At 41.1% G+C, this 14,979-nt stretch overlaps 1 protein-coding gene across 4 annotated transcripts in view; it reads right to left on the bottom strand.

Annotated features, from left to right (window-relative positions):
• HTR3B (5-hydroxytryptamine receptor 3B) overlaps positions 1 to 14,979 on the bottom strand; it is a 50,090-nt gene that overhangs the window by 33,697 nt on the left and 1,414 nt on the right. Inside the window, exons 1-5 of one of the 4 annotated variants that reach the window (XM_017883014.1) lie at positions 14,143 to 14,245; positions 13,184 to 14,041; positions 9,703 to 9,755; positions 8,014 to 8,078; positions 3,556 to 3,716 (exon numbers count right to left, since the gene is read on the bottom strand). In XM_017883014.1, coding sequence (XP_017738503.1) covers positions 3,556 to 3,716; positions 8,014 to 8,078; positions 9,703 to 9,755; positions 13,184 to 13,252 — 348 coding nt within the window. In that variant the 5' untranslated portion in view covers positions 13,253 to 14,041; positions 14,143 to 14,245. Of the gene's footprint in view, positions 1 to 3,555; positions 3,717 to 8,013; positions 8,079 to 9,702; positions 9,793 to 13,183; positions 14,042 to 14,142; positions 14,246 to 14,979 lie in introns of those variants that run through there. The other 3 variants (XM_017883013.1, XM_017883012.1, XM_017883011.1) reach the window with 3 other exon arrangements.

The raw sequence follows: 14,979 nt of genomic DNA on the forward strand, positions 1-14,979 counted from the left end.
AGGCCAAGCATGGTGGCTCACACCTGTAATCCCAGCACTTTGGGAGGCCGAGGTGGGCGGATCACCTGAGGTCAGGAGCTTGAGACCAGCCTGGTCAACATGGTGACACTCCGTCTCTACTAAAATACAAAATTAAAATTAGCTGGGCATGGTGGCAGGCGCCTGTAATCCCAGCTACTCGGGAGGCTGAGGCAGCACAATCGCTTGAACCCGGGAGGTGGAGGTTGCAGTGAGCTGAGATCGTGCCATTGCACTCCAGCCTGGGGGACAAGAGCAAGACTTTGTCTCAAAAAAAAAAAAAAAAAAAAAAAAAAGAAAGAAAGAAATTTTGGGGACACATTCGAACCATAACAAACATCAGCAAATTTGAAACTTTCTATTCATTGTAAGACCCATTAAGAAAGTGAATAGCCAAGACACAGACTGGGAATAAACATTTATTATATAATATGCGTATGTATTATATAATTATTATATTATATGTTATTATAATAATGATATAACTACATATTATATAATAATATAGGAGGTAATATGTATAATACAATACATATCTAACAAAAGACTTGTGCCCAGAATGTATAGATAGCTCCTATAAATCTATAATAATATTAAAAAAACAAAAAACCAATGACCCAATTTTAAAAATAAGAGAAGGCTTAAATGGGCACTTCACAAAGAAAGATCTATAAGTAGTCAATAAACACATGAAAAAGAGCTCAGAATCATTAGTCATTAGGGAAATTTTAATAAAACCTCAATGAAATTCTAGTCATTTACCAGAATGACTAAAATTAAAAAGACGGGTAACACTAAATGTTGGTGGGTATGTGTAGCAATAGGAACTCTCATAGCTTACTGGTGGAAGTGTAAAATGCACAACCACTTTGCAAATCAGTATGGCAGTTTCTCACTAAGTGTACACCATCCTGTGACCCAGTCATAGAACTTCTAGGTTTTACTTAAAAGAAATAGAAACATATACACAAAAAGACTTGTACAAGAAAATTCTTAGCAGCTTTATTCGTACTATCCTAAAATTAGAAACAACCCAAATGCCTGTCAACAGGAGAATGGATAAACAAATCATGATATAGCCATAACTGAATACTACTTATTAAGAAAAAGAAATAAACTACTGATACACACAACAGCACAAGTGAACCTCAAAATGCCGAGTGAAAAAGTGCGCCGAGTGTAAAAGCCAGACACAATCGAATACCCACAATAAAATTGAATTCACATGGAGTTCTACAACCGGCAAAACTAATTACTGCTGAAAGAAATAATCAGAAGAGTATTTGTCTCTGTGGGTGAAGAGGATGGGGATGGACTAGGAAGGGAATAAGGGACCTTTTAGGGTATCTTTGGTATCTTGATAGAGATATGGGTTACATGGCCGGGCGCAGTGACTCACGCCTGTAATCTCAGCACTTTTGGGTGGCTGAGGTGGCCGGATCACTCGAGGTCGGGAGTTCAACACCAGACTGGCCAACATGATGGAACCCTGTCTCTACTAAAAAATATAAAAATGAGCTGGGTGTGGTGGCAGGTACCTGTAATCCCAGCTACTCAGGAGGATAAGGCAGGAGAATGGCTTGACCCCAGGAGGCAGAGGTTGCAGTGAGCCAAGATGGAGCCACTGCACTCCAGCCTGGGCAACAGAGTGAGACTCCATCTCAAAAAATAAATAAATAGCTGGGCATGGTGGCTCACACCTGTAATCCCAGCACTTTGGGAGGCCAAGGCGGGCAGATCATTTGAGGTCAGGAGTTCGAGACTAGTCTGACCAACATAGTGAAACCCCATCTCTACTAAAAATACAAAATTAGTTGGGCGTGGTGGTGCATGCTTGTAATCCCAGCTACTCAGGAGGCTGAGGCAGGAGAATCCCTTGAACCCGGGAGGCAGAGGTTGCAGTGAGCTGAGATCGTGCCACTGCACTCCAGCCTGGGTGACAGAGCCAGATTCTGTCTCAAAATAAATAAATAAATAAATAAATAAATAAATAAATAAATGTATGTATGTATGTTATATGGGTATACGTAATTAGCAACACTCGTCAGCTTGTACACTTAAGATCTGTGTATTTCCATGTATGTATATTTTACCTCAATTAGAAAACAATTTTTGAGAAGTAAATGGAAAAACAATGATTAAATTACTTTAACAAAACAAGCTCAGTAAAGTCTGTTTTTAAGAGAAATCGCTGGGCGCGGTGGCTCACGCCTGTAATTCCAGCACTTTGGGAGGCCAAGGTAGGAGGATCACTTGAGGTCAGGAGTTCGAAACCAGCCTGACCAACAGGTGAAACTCCGTCTCTACTAAAAACACAAAAATTAGCCAGGTGTGGTGGCACATGCCTGTAATCCCAGCTACTAGGGAGGCTAAGGCAGGAGAATCGCTTGAACCTGGGAGGCAAAGGTTGCAGTGAGCCGAGATCGTGCCATTGGACTCCAGCCTGGGCGACAAAGAGAGAATCCGTCTCAAAAAAAAAAAAAAAAAAAAAGGGGGGAGAGTGAAATCAAAATGACTCTGGAACCAATTGAAATAGAAGATTTTGTAATTAGAAAAAAGGAGGAAGAGGTAGGGGTGCTAACCATCAGGACCATTGCTTGCTGATGGCTTCCTAAGAACTCTGACAACTACTTTACAGGGTTCATTTCATTCCCACAGCCTATCTTTCAGATATAAGAGAAAAAGGATGCTTTAATAAACAAATTCTCCCCAACATCCTTAGCAAATGCTTTAGATGCAAAAGCCCCCTAATGAAGTCAAGATAACAAGGCATTTTTCTCTCTTTTAAATTTCAAGCAATAAGTAGTGAATCTCCTCTTAAATCTGTTATTATCATTAACAAATGTGAACCACAGGATAAAATACCTATTACTATTTTTGGTTTCAGCAATATTCATACAATATGTACTGTGATCTATATACCACTATATATTTACACAGTAATATATATATCTAGCCATATTGATATATATAATATTACTACTATTATATATATTTTTTTTTTTTTTTTTTTTTTTTTTGGAGACAAGGTCTGGCTCTGCCACCCAGGCTGCAGTGCAGTGGCATGATCATGGCTCACTGCTGCCTCAACCTTCCAAGCTCAAGCTATCCTCCCTCTTCAGCCTCTTGAGTAGCTGGGACTACAGATATGCACCACCACGCCTGGCCAGTTTGTGTATTTTATGCACAGACAGGGTTTCACCATGCTGCCTAGCCTGGTCTCCAACTGGTGTGCTCAAGTGATCTGCCTACCTTGGCCTCCCAATGTGCTAGGATTAAGGCATAAGCCACCACACCCAGTTTCACATTTCTTAAAACATCTTAATTCCATGATCTAGACGATTTGCCCTTCACAGTGTCTACTGGGGACTAGAAAGCATGATCTGCCTAATGAATATTTTACCTAACTGCTAAAATGAATCTGGCACAACTTCCCTGCCAGTTCAACTACAGTCTCGAAAATATGACCTCTCCTAGGCTCCTGCATGTCTTTTAAAAGACGTTAACAAGAATAGGAAGGGGCAAGATGGTCCTTACCACATCCAATATAGCATGGACAAACAGGTCCAGGTAGACTGTGGTGGCCTTGGTCCAGTTGTAAACTGGCCTCACTTCTTTATGATATTTCTGTAATAGTTGCTTGCTGAGATGATACACAGCAGAATCCCGGGGATGATGTGTATCTGTGGCTAGAATTCCTGGAAAAGAAACTATCATTGTGAAGATAAAGTAAGAGGGGCTTGGTTTCCTTAGGAGGTTTCAGACTGTTCAGGACTCGGTGGCTGTTACTAGAATATAGCTTTCAGCTCGCCAAATTCTGCATCAATTCACAGCCAGTTGGTGCGGCCTTTGGCAAACGCTTAAAGTAAGCTGATGGCCTAAGTGCCCAATGGAGAAATCTCATTGTAAAAACAAGTAAATCAACGCCATCTCCAAGTCTGCAAAACTGTACCTACAATTTCATTTTACAACAGGCCTGCATTTTGGAGACAGAATAATTTCTTTATTCCTGTATCATCCTCTCCTAGCATCTAGAAAAAAACCACCTACACACTTAGCCAAAACTTCACTCCCGCCTTGGTTTTTCTTTTGATTTTTCATTTGTAATTCAAAATTCGATGGAAAGATCTAGCAAAAAAAACCTGAACAAACCCATCAACCCCAAAACTTGTATGGATTTCTAGATAATGGGATTAACGGGAGCCCAAATTTGTACTTTTCTCCTCAAAAATCTCTTTTCTCATTTCATCTGTCCCTAAATAAAATGCACTTGTCAGAAAATGAGATCTTTGTTTTGAGAAAATTCTCTCTGGTTCCAGGGAACAACCATTTCTTCTGACCCAAAAATCTTGATTTGCAGAGGAGCTGTGATTGGTGTCGAGGCCAGGGAGGCCAGAGGAAGGGAAGCAAGAGAAATGAGCACCAGCAATGGGAAGTGACAAATTTGTGAGGGCTTTCTCTGAATTGCAGAAAGATATTTTGTTCACAAGCTTTGCCAGCCCTTAGGGGATTCAAAGCTTCACTCAGTCATTGGACCGAAGCAAATTGTACACCTCCTGACAAAGTGCGTGAGTGAAATCTCTCTGTAGTGTCCTGCGTGTGAATTTGCCTGGGCTCTCAGTGGTTTTGATGGTTATTTTGATGAGCTGCCGAAGGTATGAGGGATCCAGCAGGAAACTGTAAATGAGATCGCTTCTCCCTGTGCGACAATCCTGTTTATACCCATTTCTTTATGAATGATGTCATGTCACTTGCCGCCACAGGCAGCAATTTCTATGATTTAACAATGTCAGTGTGACCAAAATGCTAACAACAATGCTGGAGGTGCAATGCCAGACTCCTTGTGGACAGTTCTGTATACACTTTCATTACCGTCGGAACTGGGAATCTAATGAGCATTTTAACTTCCTAACTATTCACCCAAGAAGATGCCTAAAATGGCGTTAGCTATTCAGGCGTGCAGGACTAAGGTGGGTGGCTTGCATCAGACATCATTTGTAGGGTTTTTGTGAGCTGTTATTGTCAAAAAGTGTGCTGTGAATCTCTCTACCTGAGAACATTTCTTGCTGGTATACCCCAGGGGAGGGAAGTCGGGAGCACAAAGCAAAGCTGGCCCAGTGCTTTTCCTGCCAACTTTGCTGTGGGCAGCTTCACGTTTACCTCGCTTGGAAGCTCCCAATTCAAGTCTCAGTTGGGGAAACACCGAAATGAGCATGTTTCAATACAGGAAACTACCTGAGACAGCATTAAAACATAATTCTGTATGTGGTCCCCGCACTGTCTGCTCACAAAGACTCAAATTCCCCTCTGTGATCTTGTCTAGGAACCAATCCACAGGTTCCCTATGGATAAACCCATGTTTTCTAGAATGGGTCAAAGTCTTGGTTAAAAAGAGAAAGTTCTGGAAGCTAGGACTAGGAACAAAAGAGAATCAAGCACTGAAAGGAGAAAAATAATAAGCAAATGGAAACGTGTTTAAATAAACCAAAAGGGGAAAGAGTTCTTTGTTTAAGATGGGAAGAAATAATAAATTACATTTCTACTATGAATGCAAATTTGCCTGAGGAGAAAGATCAATTACAGGAGAGAGATTAAGGATTTAAGTGACCATTAATTAACAGTAAATTATGCCCCTTGAAAGCTAATGTGACATTCACACAAGCACTAAATGACTCACAGTTCAGTGATGTTTCAACAGACACTGATGGAAGCTATCAACAGACCCAGAAAAGATTCCTCACCAAAATTGCCTTCTTGAATGCTAATAATCAGCTTCAAATAATTCACTTGTAAGATTTCTGGAAAGTAGAATGTGTTAGGGACTGACCTATGAAGCACTTGTAGGTGAAGAGAGATTGAAAAAGAAGAAGATAAGAACACAATACAATTATTCCTTTGTTTTCCTTGTTTTAATGACTTACTCTCCCATGCACCTATCTTAAAGTGTTCAGGGCACTTTGATGGAAAGCGCCATTCTTGCTTTAGTTGCTATGTATCTCTAGGATTTTAAGAGAGTTACACATATATCTGAGAGGTTAAAAGGAAATGAGATTTATGTATTGAATTCCAAACACTGATTGAATACTGACTGTATGCCAGGCACCAGGCTAAGCCCTCACATGAATGATCCCCTTCAACGTTCCCAACAAACTTATGAAACAGGTACTCTACAGATCTATGAGAAGTGCACTATTACTGCAGGTGAGGGACTATTGACATAGTGAGGTTAGCACTGCCCAAGGTCATGAAGCTTGCAAGCGAAGGGAGTGATATTTACACACAGCTGGACTGGTTTTGAAGCCCAAGCTCTTGATCATGACACTACATGATTAAGTGTAACCTGGCTCCTTCAGAATATTAGGAACAACAGCAAGTAACCTTTCAAAAAGAAGACTGACATGTTGTGTGGAGTATATTATTGGACAGAAATAGCCAGTGGTATTTTCTGTATGTGTTTTCAGGTTAATAATATCTTACATTTGCATTGCACCTTACAATTTAACAATGCTGTCTTATTTGATTGTCATGAATACCCAAAATAAAGTTAACTTACAGGAAAACTGAGTCTCTAAGAGATTAATTGACTTCCCAGGGTTACGTGGCTGGTGAGCATTGAAGCAGGAATTAGCTGGCTCTCCTTGTTCAGGCCTCCTTCTATACCAACACACTGCCCCCTGGGATTGGTTCAGTGCTCTTACATTTGCAAATTATCTTGATTTGTAAATACAGTAAAATATGTAAAGTAAATATAGTAAAACCCAGTAAAATTCCACAGGGCAGATCTTTCTGCAACAAGTATCCTCGGAATGATTTATAGTAAAGCACTGGTTGTCAGGCACTATTAAAACACTTATTTCTGCTACATTTAGAACAAAAATCATGCATAATAGAAAACATTAGAGAGATATTGTTAAGAACTTAGTCTGTTTTCTTACCTTCATTTTTCTATTTTATCTTAGTTTAACGCTCACAATTATTTTCTGCTAAGAAACCCATTTGGCATTTAATGACATTTCCTCTGTTTTTATTTTTTACCATTAAGATATGCTTTTATCCTTTATGTTCAACATCCAAGATTTTTATACTTTACTGATAAGTGGCTATTTTTCTTCTCTACCCAATAAAAAAATCATTTCCAGCTTCCTGGCTACCAAATTTCTAACTCATCTCTGTAATTGACTCATTCCACTTCCAGTTACATTCTAAAACTTCAGAATTCAGATATGAGCTCTAGGAGAAACCTCAAGAAAGCGGGGTATTGCTAAACACCACCATAATCATAAATTCTTGATTTGTGCACGTGTACTAAGAATCAATTGTATCCTAACTAAAATGATTCAATTCAATAGAGTTAATACTGGTGCCATGGAAGTATAGTTCTAGAAATTTAGAAAAAAAAATTAACTTCTAAATTACTTTTAAGAGGAATTGTAAATTCAAAACTTGCAAGTTTACAGTGCCTGTCTTTAGAGATATACTCATCACCTACATAGATTTTGTAAGGCGAGATGTTAAGGCCTCTAATACCAAAATGATATACCTATGTCTGTAGCTATGACAAATCTAACGGACTTTTTCTCTGGGCTGCTAACAGCTGATAATGAAGCCAAGACTATTTTGGATAATAAAAACATATTATCCACACATAAGAGCAAATCTGAAAAAGAATGCCCCAAACTCTCAATCAAGCTGTAGAGAGCTTGATTTCTAGAGAAGCAGAGATTTATCAAGCAATTATAACATTTCAGAGCATACTTTCAGCTACGTGTAAAAAGCCCCACAGTCTAATGCTGTATGTGTGTGTATTTGCAATCATAGGAACAAAGTCAGAAACAAATCATTGTTTTCAATGTAGCTTCACAGGACTGGCATTTTACAGATGATGAATAAAAGCAAACACGCCTGAGAAGTTCTGCGGCACAGTGTACAAAAATGTTGTCTCTATCTTCTGAGAGTTAATCCTTAATGCCTAGTAAAATCATGAAAAGGACTCACCTGCAGCCACCAGGATGCAGGCCCACAGGGGAGCCATCACGCTTGCCAACATTCCTAGGCAGATCCTAAAAAGGAGCAACGCAAACTTGCCTACCAGATGGAATGCCGCTCAATTTTTCCTAACAGGGTTCCTCTCCACTCTGTTCTCCTCCTTCTCCATTTGCCAGTTGATGCTATCCTCACTGGTGCTACTTTGTAAACACTCAGTGGGACAAAAGGCAATGCCAGCACCATGCAAATGTTTTGGAATTGATGCCATGATGAAATCCCTTAACTTCTCCCTTTGGTTCTGCCCCAGGATCAAACTGTGGCTAACATTTCCATTTTCCTGACAGGAGATAGCTAAGTGAATAATGTAATCTAAGAGGAGCCCCTAAGGAGAGGAAATTCCACACTAATATGATTTCCTTTACAGCCTTTACCTAAGGCAGTGCTCTTGCTGACATTCAGGACACTAATTTCATTAATAATTGAAATCCAAATAGCTGTTCTAAATCAGACTTATGCAGTAACATCTTCAGCATTTGACAATGGTTCTTGGGCTCTTGAATTACACAAGACTAATGGAAACCTGGTATTGTCTAATGAAGAACAACTGCAAACAATGCAGTGGAAAAGTGCTTTTTGTTTTTCCTAAGCCCCGTTAATTAAAAGAAACATTGATTTTTGATAAACAGGAGGGCTTCTCAAATTTTCATTGTTCACAATTCACAAAGTAACCTTCTAGAAAGGATGCTTCTAGGCTTATTAAAGATTAAAACTATTAAAGTTCAACATCATTTAATAAAAGTTTTTTTTTTCACTTTCTGATTGAATACCCATTCATTCTTCATTACTAAGGAAAAAGGTGCATAATTCTATACAATAACACTATTTTCCATTTCTAGACCCCCCCCAAAATGCTCTAGAAAGAAAAAAGATACCATTTCCAACATCTGCCTGCTCTTTTATTAAAAATGAGATTATAGAGGCAAATTTTGATGTAAATTTTCACTGAGCCAAATGAAGGGGAGAAAGTATATATTTGATTCCAAATCTCCTCATCACTCAGTCCCTTGTTTAGAGTCCATGAAGTGCTCCACCTAATTTTCATCTACCAATAAAATGTAGCCTAATTGCTTTCCTATCATTGGTGAAGGGAGCAGTATATATAGAAAGAGAGAAAACTAGGATAACCCTGTGGTGTTGACTTGGTTTCGGAGGTATCAGTGTGAACCCATGGTTTTCAGTACATTCGCTAAATACATAAATAAATGCAAATAAGCTGGGCACGGTGGCTCACGCCTGCAATCCCAGCACTTTGGAAGGCCGAGGCCAGTGGATCACTTGAGGTCAGGAGTTTGAGACAAGTCTGACCAACATGGTGAAACCCCATCGCTACTAAAACTACAAAAATTAGCCGGGCATGGTGGCACGTGCCTGTAATCTCAGCTACTCGGGAGGCTAGGCAGGAGAATTGTTTGAACTGGGAGGCGGAGGTTGCCATAAACCAAGATGGCGCCACTGCACTCCAGCCTGGGAGACAGAGGGAGACTCTGTCTCAAAAAAAAAATGAAAAAAAAAAAAGGAAAAGAAAAGAAATAAATACAAATGTAATGTGCGTTTACACATGTTCATATATACATATATTCCCTAGCTCTGTCCACTTAGCAGCCTAGGAGAATGACACCCTGATAGTAACAAGCTCACCTAGCATCCATAGCTCTTCTGGTATAGTCTTGCCCAAAATTCATAACTTGAATCTATTCAGGAGGAAACACCAGATCAGACAATGCCGTACTGTGGGACAAACAAAACAGCAGGCATTTTCAAACGTGCCAAGGTGAACCAGACGCAATGGCTTACACCTGTAATCCCAGTACTTTGGGAGGCTGACGTGAGAGGACTGCTTGAGCCCAGGAGTTTGAGACCAGCCTAGGCTACATAAGGATACCCTGTCTCCACACAAAAAAATAAAAAATTAGTTTAATGTGGTGGCATACTCCTGTAGTCCCAGCTACTTGGGAGGCTGAGGCAGGAGGATCACTTGAGCTCAGGAGATAGAGGCTACAGTGAGCTGTTATTGTGCCACTGCACTCCAGCCTGGGCAATAGAGGTAGACCCTGTCTCCAAAACAAAAGCACATACACACACAAAAGTGCCAAGGTTATAAAATTTAAAGAAAGACTGAGGAACCTATCAAACAAAAGGAGACTAAAGAGACACAAGTGCGATATCTGATTCTGAATTGGATCCTTTTGTTATAAAGAACATTTTGGGAAGAATTGAAACTCGAATGAGGTATGTGGATTAGATGGTAGTAATGTGGCAATGTGGCAATGTTGGTCTCCTGATTTTAATTGTATCGATATTATGCAAAAGAATGTCCTTGTTTGTAAGACCAGCACACTAAGTACTCAAGAATGAAGGAAGATCATACACAGTGACTCATGCCTGTAATCTCAACACTCTAGGAGACCTAGGTGGGTGGATCACCTGAAACCAGGAGTTCAAGGCCAGCCTGGCCAATATGGTAAAACCCTGTCTCTACTAAAAATACAAAAATTAGCTGGGCACAGTGGCACACGCCTGTAATTCCAGCTACTCGGGAGGCTGAGGCATGAGAATCGTGTGAACCCAGAAGGCAGAGGTTGCCATGAGCCAAGATCATGCCACTGCTCTTCAGCCTGGGCGACAGAATGAGACTCTGTCTCAAAGAAAAAAAAAAAAAAATAAGGCACATCATGTTGCTAACTTATTCTCAAATGATTGTGGGGGTCTGGGGGAATTCTTTCTACTATCCCTCCACTTCTGCTATACATTTGAAAATATTTCAGAAGAATGAGAAATTTAAATGCAACTTGGTGGAGGAACTTTGGTACACAGTTATGGAAAGTTTATCTGAGAAATACCCTTTAGAGAGGGTGAGCAGATAAATGGGGCTTCATTAAGAGACAAGATCATAGAGGACTGATCTGGCCCTCAAAGTCTCAGCTCTTCCTATCAGTTCTTTGAATTGTCAGTTTCTACTTATGGAATGAATTAGGACAAGAGAAAGGCAAGCTACAGGCAACATAGCTACGTAGGTAGCACTTTTTATGGGAAAGCAATGCAGAAGCATCCCTTTATGCAAAGGTTTAATTGAGGTGACGATGGATATTGCATTCTTGCCACGTATTTTAGTAAGCTATGACTCTAAGTCAAACCTTCTGGGGACATGCTTCCCTCCCTTTTCTTTGCACTTTCTCATATCCCCATCTGTTACTGGAAGGCCACTGCTAATGATGTGTAATACAGGTACATTACGACTTTGATTAGCTAACTTAACAACAGTCTAGTAATCCCGCCCATTATGGCTCTTTACTGGCTGATGAATTATGTCAAGATGGGAATGATTTTGTGTGAGTGACTTGTCTTCAAAGTAGTTTATATACAATGCTTCCTGATCTTTCCTTGACAGCCTTGCTCTGTACTGTCAGCTGGCTTAGATCTTTCTTTTTCTAACCTTAGTGCCCTGTCTGGACTTTGTTTACTCAGTACTTTTAGCTCTTTTTTTTTTTTTTTTTTCTTTCAAGAGGCAGGGTCTCACTCTGTCACCCAGGCTGGAATGCAGTGGTGTGATCATGGCTCACTGTAGCCTCCATCTCCCAGCATCAAGCAATCCTCCCACCCCAGCCTCCCATAGCTGGGGGTATATGTGTGTGCCACCACAACCTGGCTAATTTCTTCTCTTTTTAGTAGGGTTGAGGGCTCAGTATGTTGCCCAGGCTGGTCTTGATCTCCTGAGCTCAAGTGATCCTCCCGCCTTGGCCTTCCCAGTAGCTAGGAATATAGGCATGCACCACCATACCCGGCTAATACTCGGTAATTTTAGGTTTGGTATTGCTCCTCTCCCCACCCTTTAATGTTTCATGAAAATGGTGTCTCCTCACTATTCTTACATACAGCATTTTTCAGCCACTAATATGGTTTGGATCTATGTCCCCACCCAAATCTCATCTCAAATTTCAATCCCCATGTGTCAGAGGAGAGGCCTGGTGAGAGGTTATTGGATCATGAGGGCAGATTTCCCCCTTGCTGTTCTCATGATAGTGAGTTCTCATGAGATCTGATGGTTTAAAAGTGTGGTGCTTCCCGCTTCTCTCTCTCTCTTTCTCTCTCACTCTCTCTCTCTCTCTCCCTTCCTTGGAAGATATTGCCTTGCTTCCCCTTCCCCTTCCACTATGATTGTAAGTTTCCTGAGGCCTTCCCAGCCATGCAGAGCTATGGGTCAGTTAAACTACTTTCTTTATAAATTACCCAGTCTCGTGAATCACCTGAGGTCAGGAGGTCGAGACCAGCCTGACCAACATGGTGAAACCCCATCTCTACTAAAAATACAAAATTAGCAGGCCATGGTGGCCCATGCCTGTAATCCCAGCTACTCAGGAGGCTGAGGCAGGAGAATCGCTTGAACCCGGAAGACAGAGGTTTCAGTGAGCCAAGATCGTGCCATTGTACTCCAGCCTGGGCAACAAGAGCAAAACTCTGTCTCAAAAAATAAAATAAAATAAAATAAAATAAAATAAAATAAAATACCCAGTTTCAGGTATGCCTGTATAGCGGTGTGAGAACAGACTAATACATCCACCCAGAGAAAGCTTTTTACCTGCATTGTTTCTGCTAATTCCCCAGACATCATCCTTGGAAGGATGAGTGTGGGGGTGAGTTTCATTCCAGCTTTTCCAGCAGATTAGTATATTTAAGTCAAAATTTGGAATCATGAGGGGCTAGGCATTTGGACTTCTTCTTTTTTTTTTTTTGAGATGGAGTCTCGCACTGTTGTCCAGGCTGGAGTGCAGTGATGTGGTCTCAGCTCACTGCAACCTCCGCCTCCCAAGTTCAAGTGATTCTCCTGCCTCAGCCTCCCAAGTAGCTGGGACTACAGATGCGTGCCACCACATCCAGCTAATTTTTGTATTTTTAGTAGAGACAAGGTTTCACCAGGCTAGTCTCGAACTCCTGACGTCAGGTGATCCACCCACCTTGGCCTCCCTAAGTTTTGAGATTACAGGTGTAAGCCACCTCACCCAACAGTATTTGAACTTCTTAAGTAGCATTACTTGGGTAAAGGAAACAAAGACATACTCTGGGATTTGAATCTGTGATTCTCTTACAGAAGTTCAGGCCAAGCCTATCATTAAGAAAGTACCTGAAAATATATTTCTTTTAGAAGTCCCCGCTTCACATCCCCATGAGCCTTTGCACCGTGTTTCTCCATTATTTTCAAGTAAGATATGGCACCTATTAGATCGACCGATGTCTTTTGGAAGAAGCAAGGGGAGAGGGTTTATTATGCACACATAATAAGGAAGTGTTTATTATGCAAACAGCAACTGAGTTATGCGTCCTTTAAGACTACTAAATAGTTTTTAATTACTGCTATATCAGTAAATCCCATAAATATGCAAATGCAATTAGTTCACAAAATAGGCCTTAAATATCTTTATTCCTCTCCAACAAAGTTCTTTGAAGTTAATCGCTAACTCTCTTTGTTCACTCCCTTGGCAGTCATGCTAAAATTGACAGGAATTTTGACAGATGTACATATTCGGGGAACTAAATTTTCTGAGCACATCTGGTCAGGCTGGAGGAAAAAAGCAGAAATGGACATTCCAGCCAAACTCAAACATTTAATGAGAAATTTCTGTTACTTCACAGTGTTTTCCTCTGAAATCAATATCAAGCTAACCACAGAGGTGGCACTTCAAGTCCAAAGACATACTCAGCATTTGATTTTCCTCTAGCTTAGAATTTCATTTTTAATAATAATGCACATTTTATGGCCCCCAAAAAGTCAACAAATAAACAAGGGAATGGAGTCCCTCATGGTTCTGGCCTTTTGTGGTTTATGTGTCATGGTTTTCTATGGGCGTTCATAGAACATAAGATATAAGGTCCCAGGCCTTGGTGTCAGACTTATCTCCTTGTGCATCCTAGCTTCATCACTTGCTGGATGCTCATGGCCTTGGTCAAACTCCTTACTGCTTCTAAGCCTTAGTTTTCACATCTGTAAGGAGGATTTAACCAGCATTGAGTTAGTTTCCTATGGCTGCGTAAAAATTTACCACAAATTTATGGGCTTAAAATAGCACTCATCTAGTAACTCACAGTCCTGTAGGTCAAAAGTCCAGGAACAGAATGAATGGATCTGCTCAGGGTCTCACAAGGCTGAAATCACAGTCATGTGCTGGAGCCAGCTCTCACTGATCAAAAAAACCATTGTTGCCGGGTGCGGTGGCTCACATCTGTAATCCCAGCACTTTGGGAGGCTGAGGCGGGCAGATCAGGAGGTCAGGAGTTCGAGACTATCCCGGCTAACATGGTGAAACCCCGTCTCTACTGAAAATACAAAAAATTAGCCGGGCGAGGTGGCGGGTGCCTGTAGTCTCAGCTACTCAGGAGGCTGAGGCAGGAGAATGGCGGGAACCCAGGAGGCGGAGCTTGCAGTAAGCCGAGATCGCCTGGGCAACAGCGCGAGACTCCGTCTCAAAAAAAAAAAAAAAAAAAAAAAACCGTTGTTTATTTTATTTGTTTCTGGTGATATCGGTTAGTAACTTGAAATCAGCCAGGAGCAGTGGTTCACGCCTGTAATCCCAGCACTGTGGAAGTCTAACTCGGGCAGATCACTTGAGCCCAGGAGTTCAAGACCAGCCTGGGTAACATAGTGAAACCCTGTGTCTATGAAAACTACAAAAAAATTGCTGGGCATCGTGGTGCATGCCTGTAGCCCCAGCTAGTGGGGAGGCTGAGGTGGGAGGATCACCTGAGCTCGGGGAGGTCAAGGTTGCTGTGAGCTGTGATTGGGCCCCTGTACACTAGCCTCGGCAACAGAGTGAGACTCTGCCTCAAAAGAGGAAGGAAGGAAGGACGGAAGGAAGGAAGGAAGGAAGGAAGGAAGGAAGGAAGGAAGGAAGGAAGGAAAGAAAGAAAAAGAGAGAGAAAGAA

The sequence above is a fragment of the Rhinopithecus bieti genome, unplaced genomic scaffold, assembly GCF_001698545.2.
Source record: "Rhinopithecus bieti isolate Rb0 unplaced genomic scaffold, ASM169854v2 scaffold_11964, whole genome shotgun sequence".
In the NCBI taxonomy this organism is placed as follows: domain Eukaryota; kingdom Metazoa; phylum Chordata; class Mammalia; order Primates; family Cercopithecidae; genus Rhinopithecus; species Rhinopithecus bieti.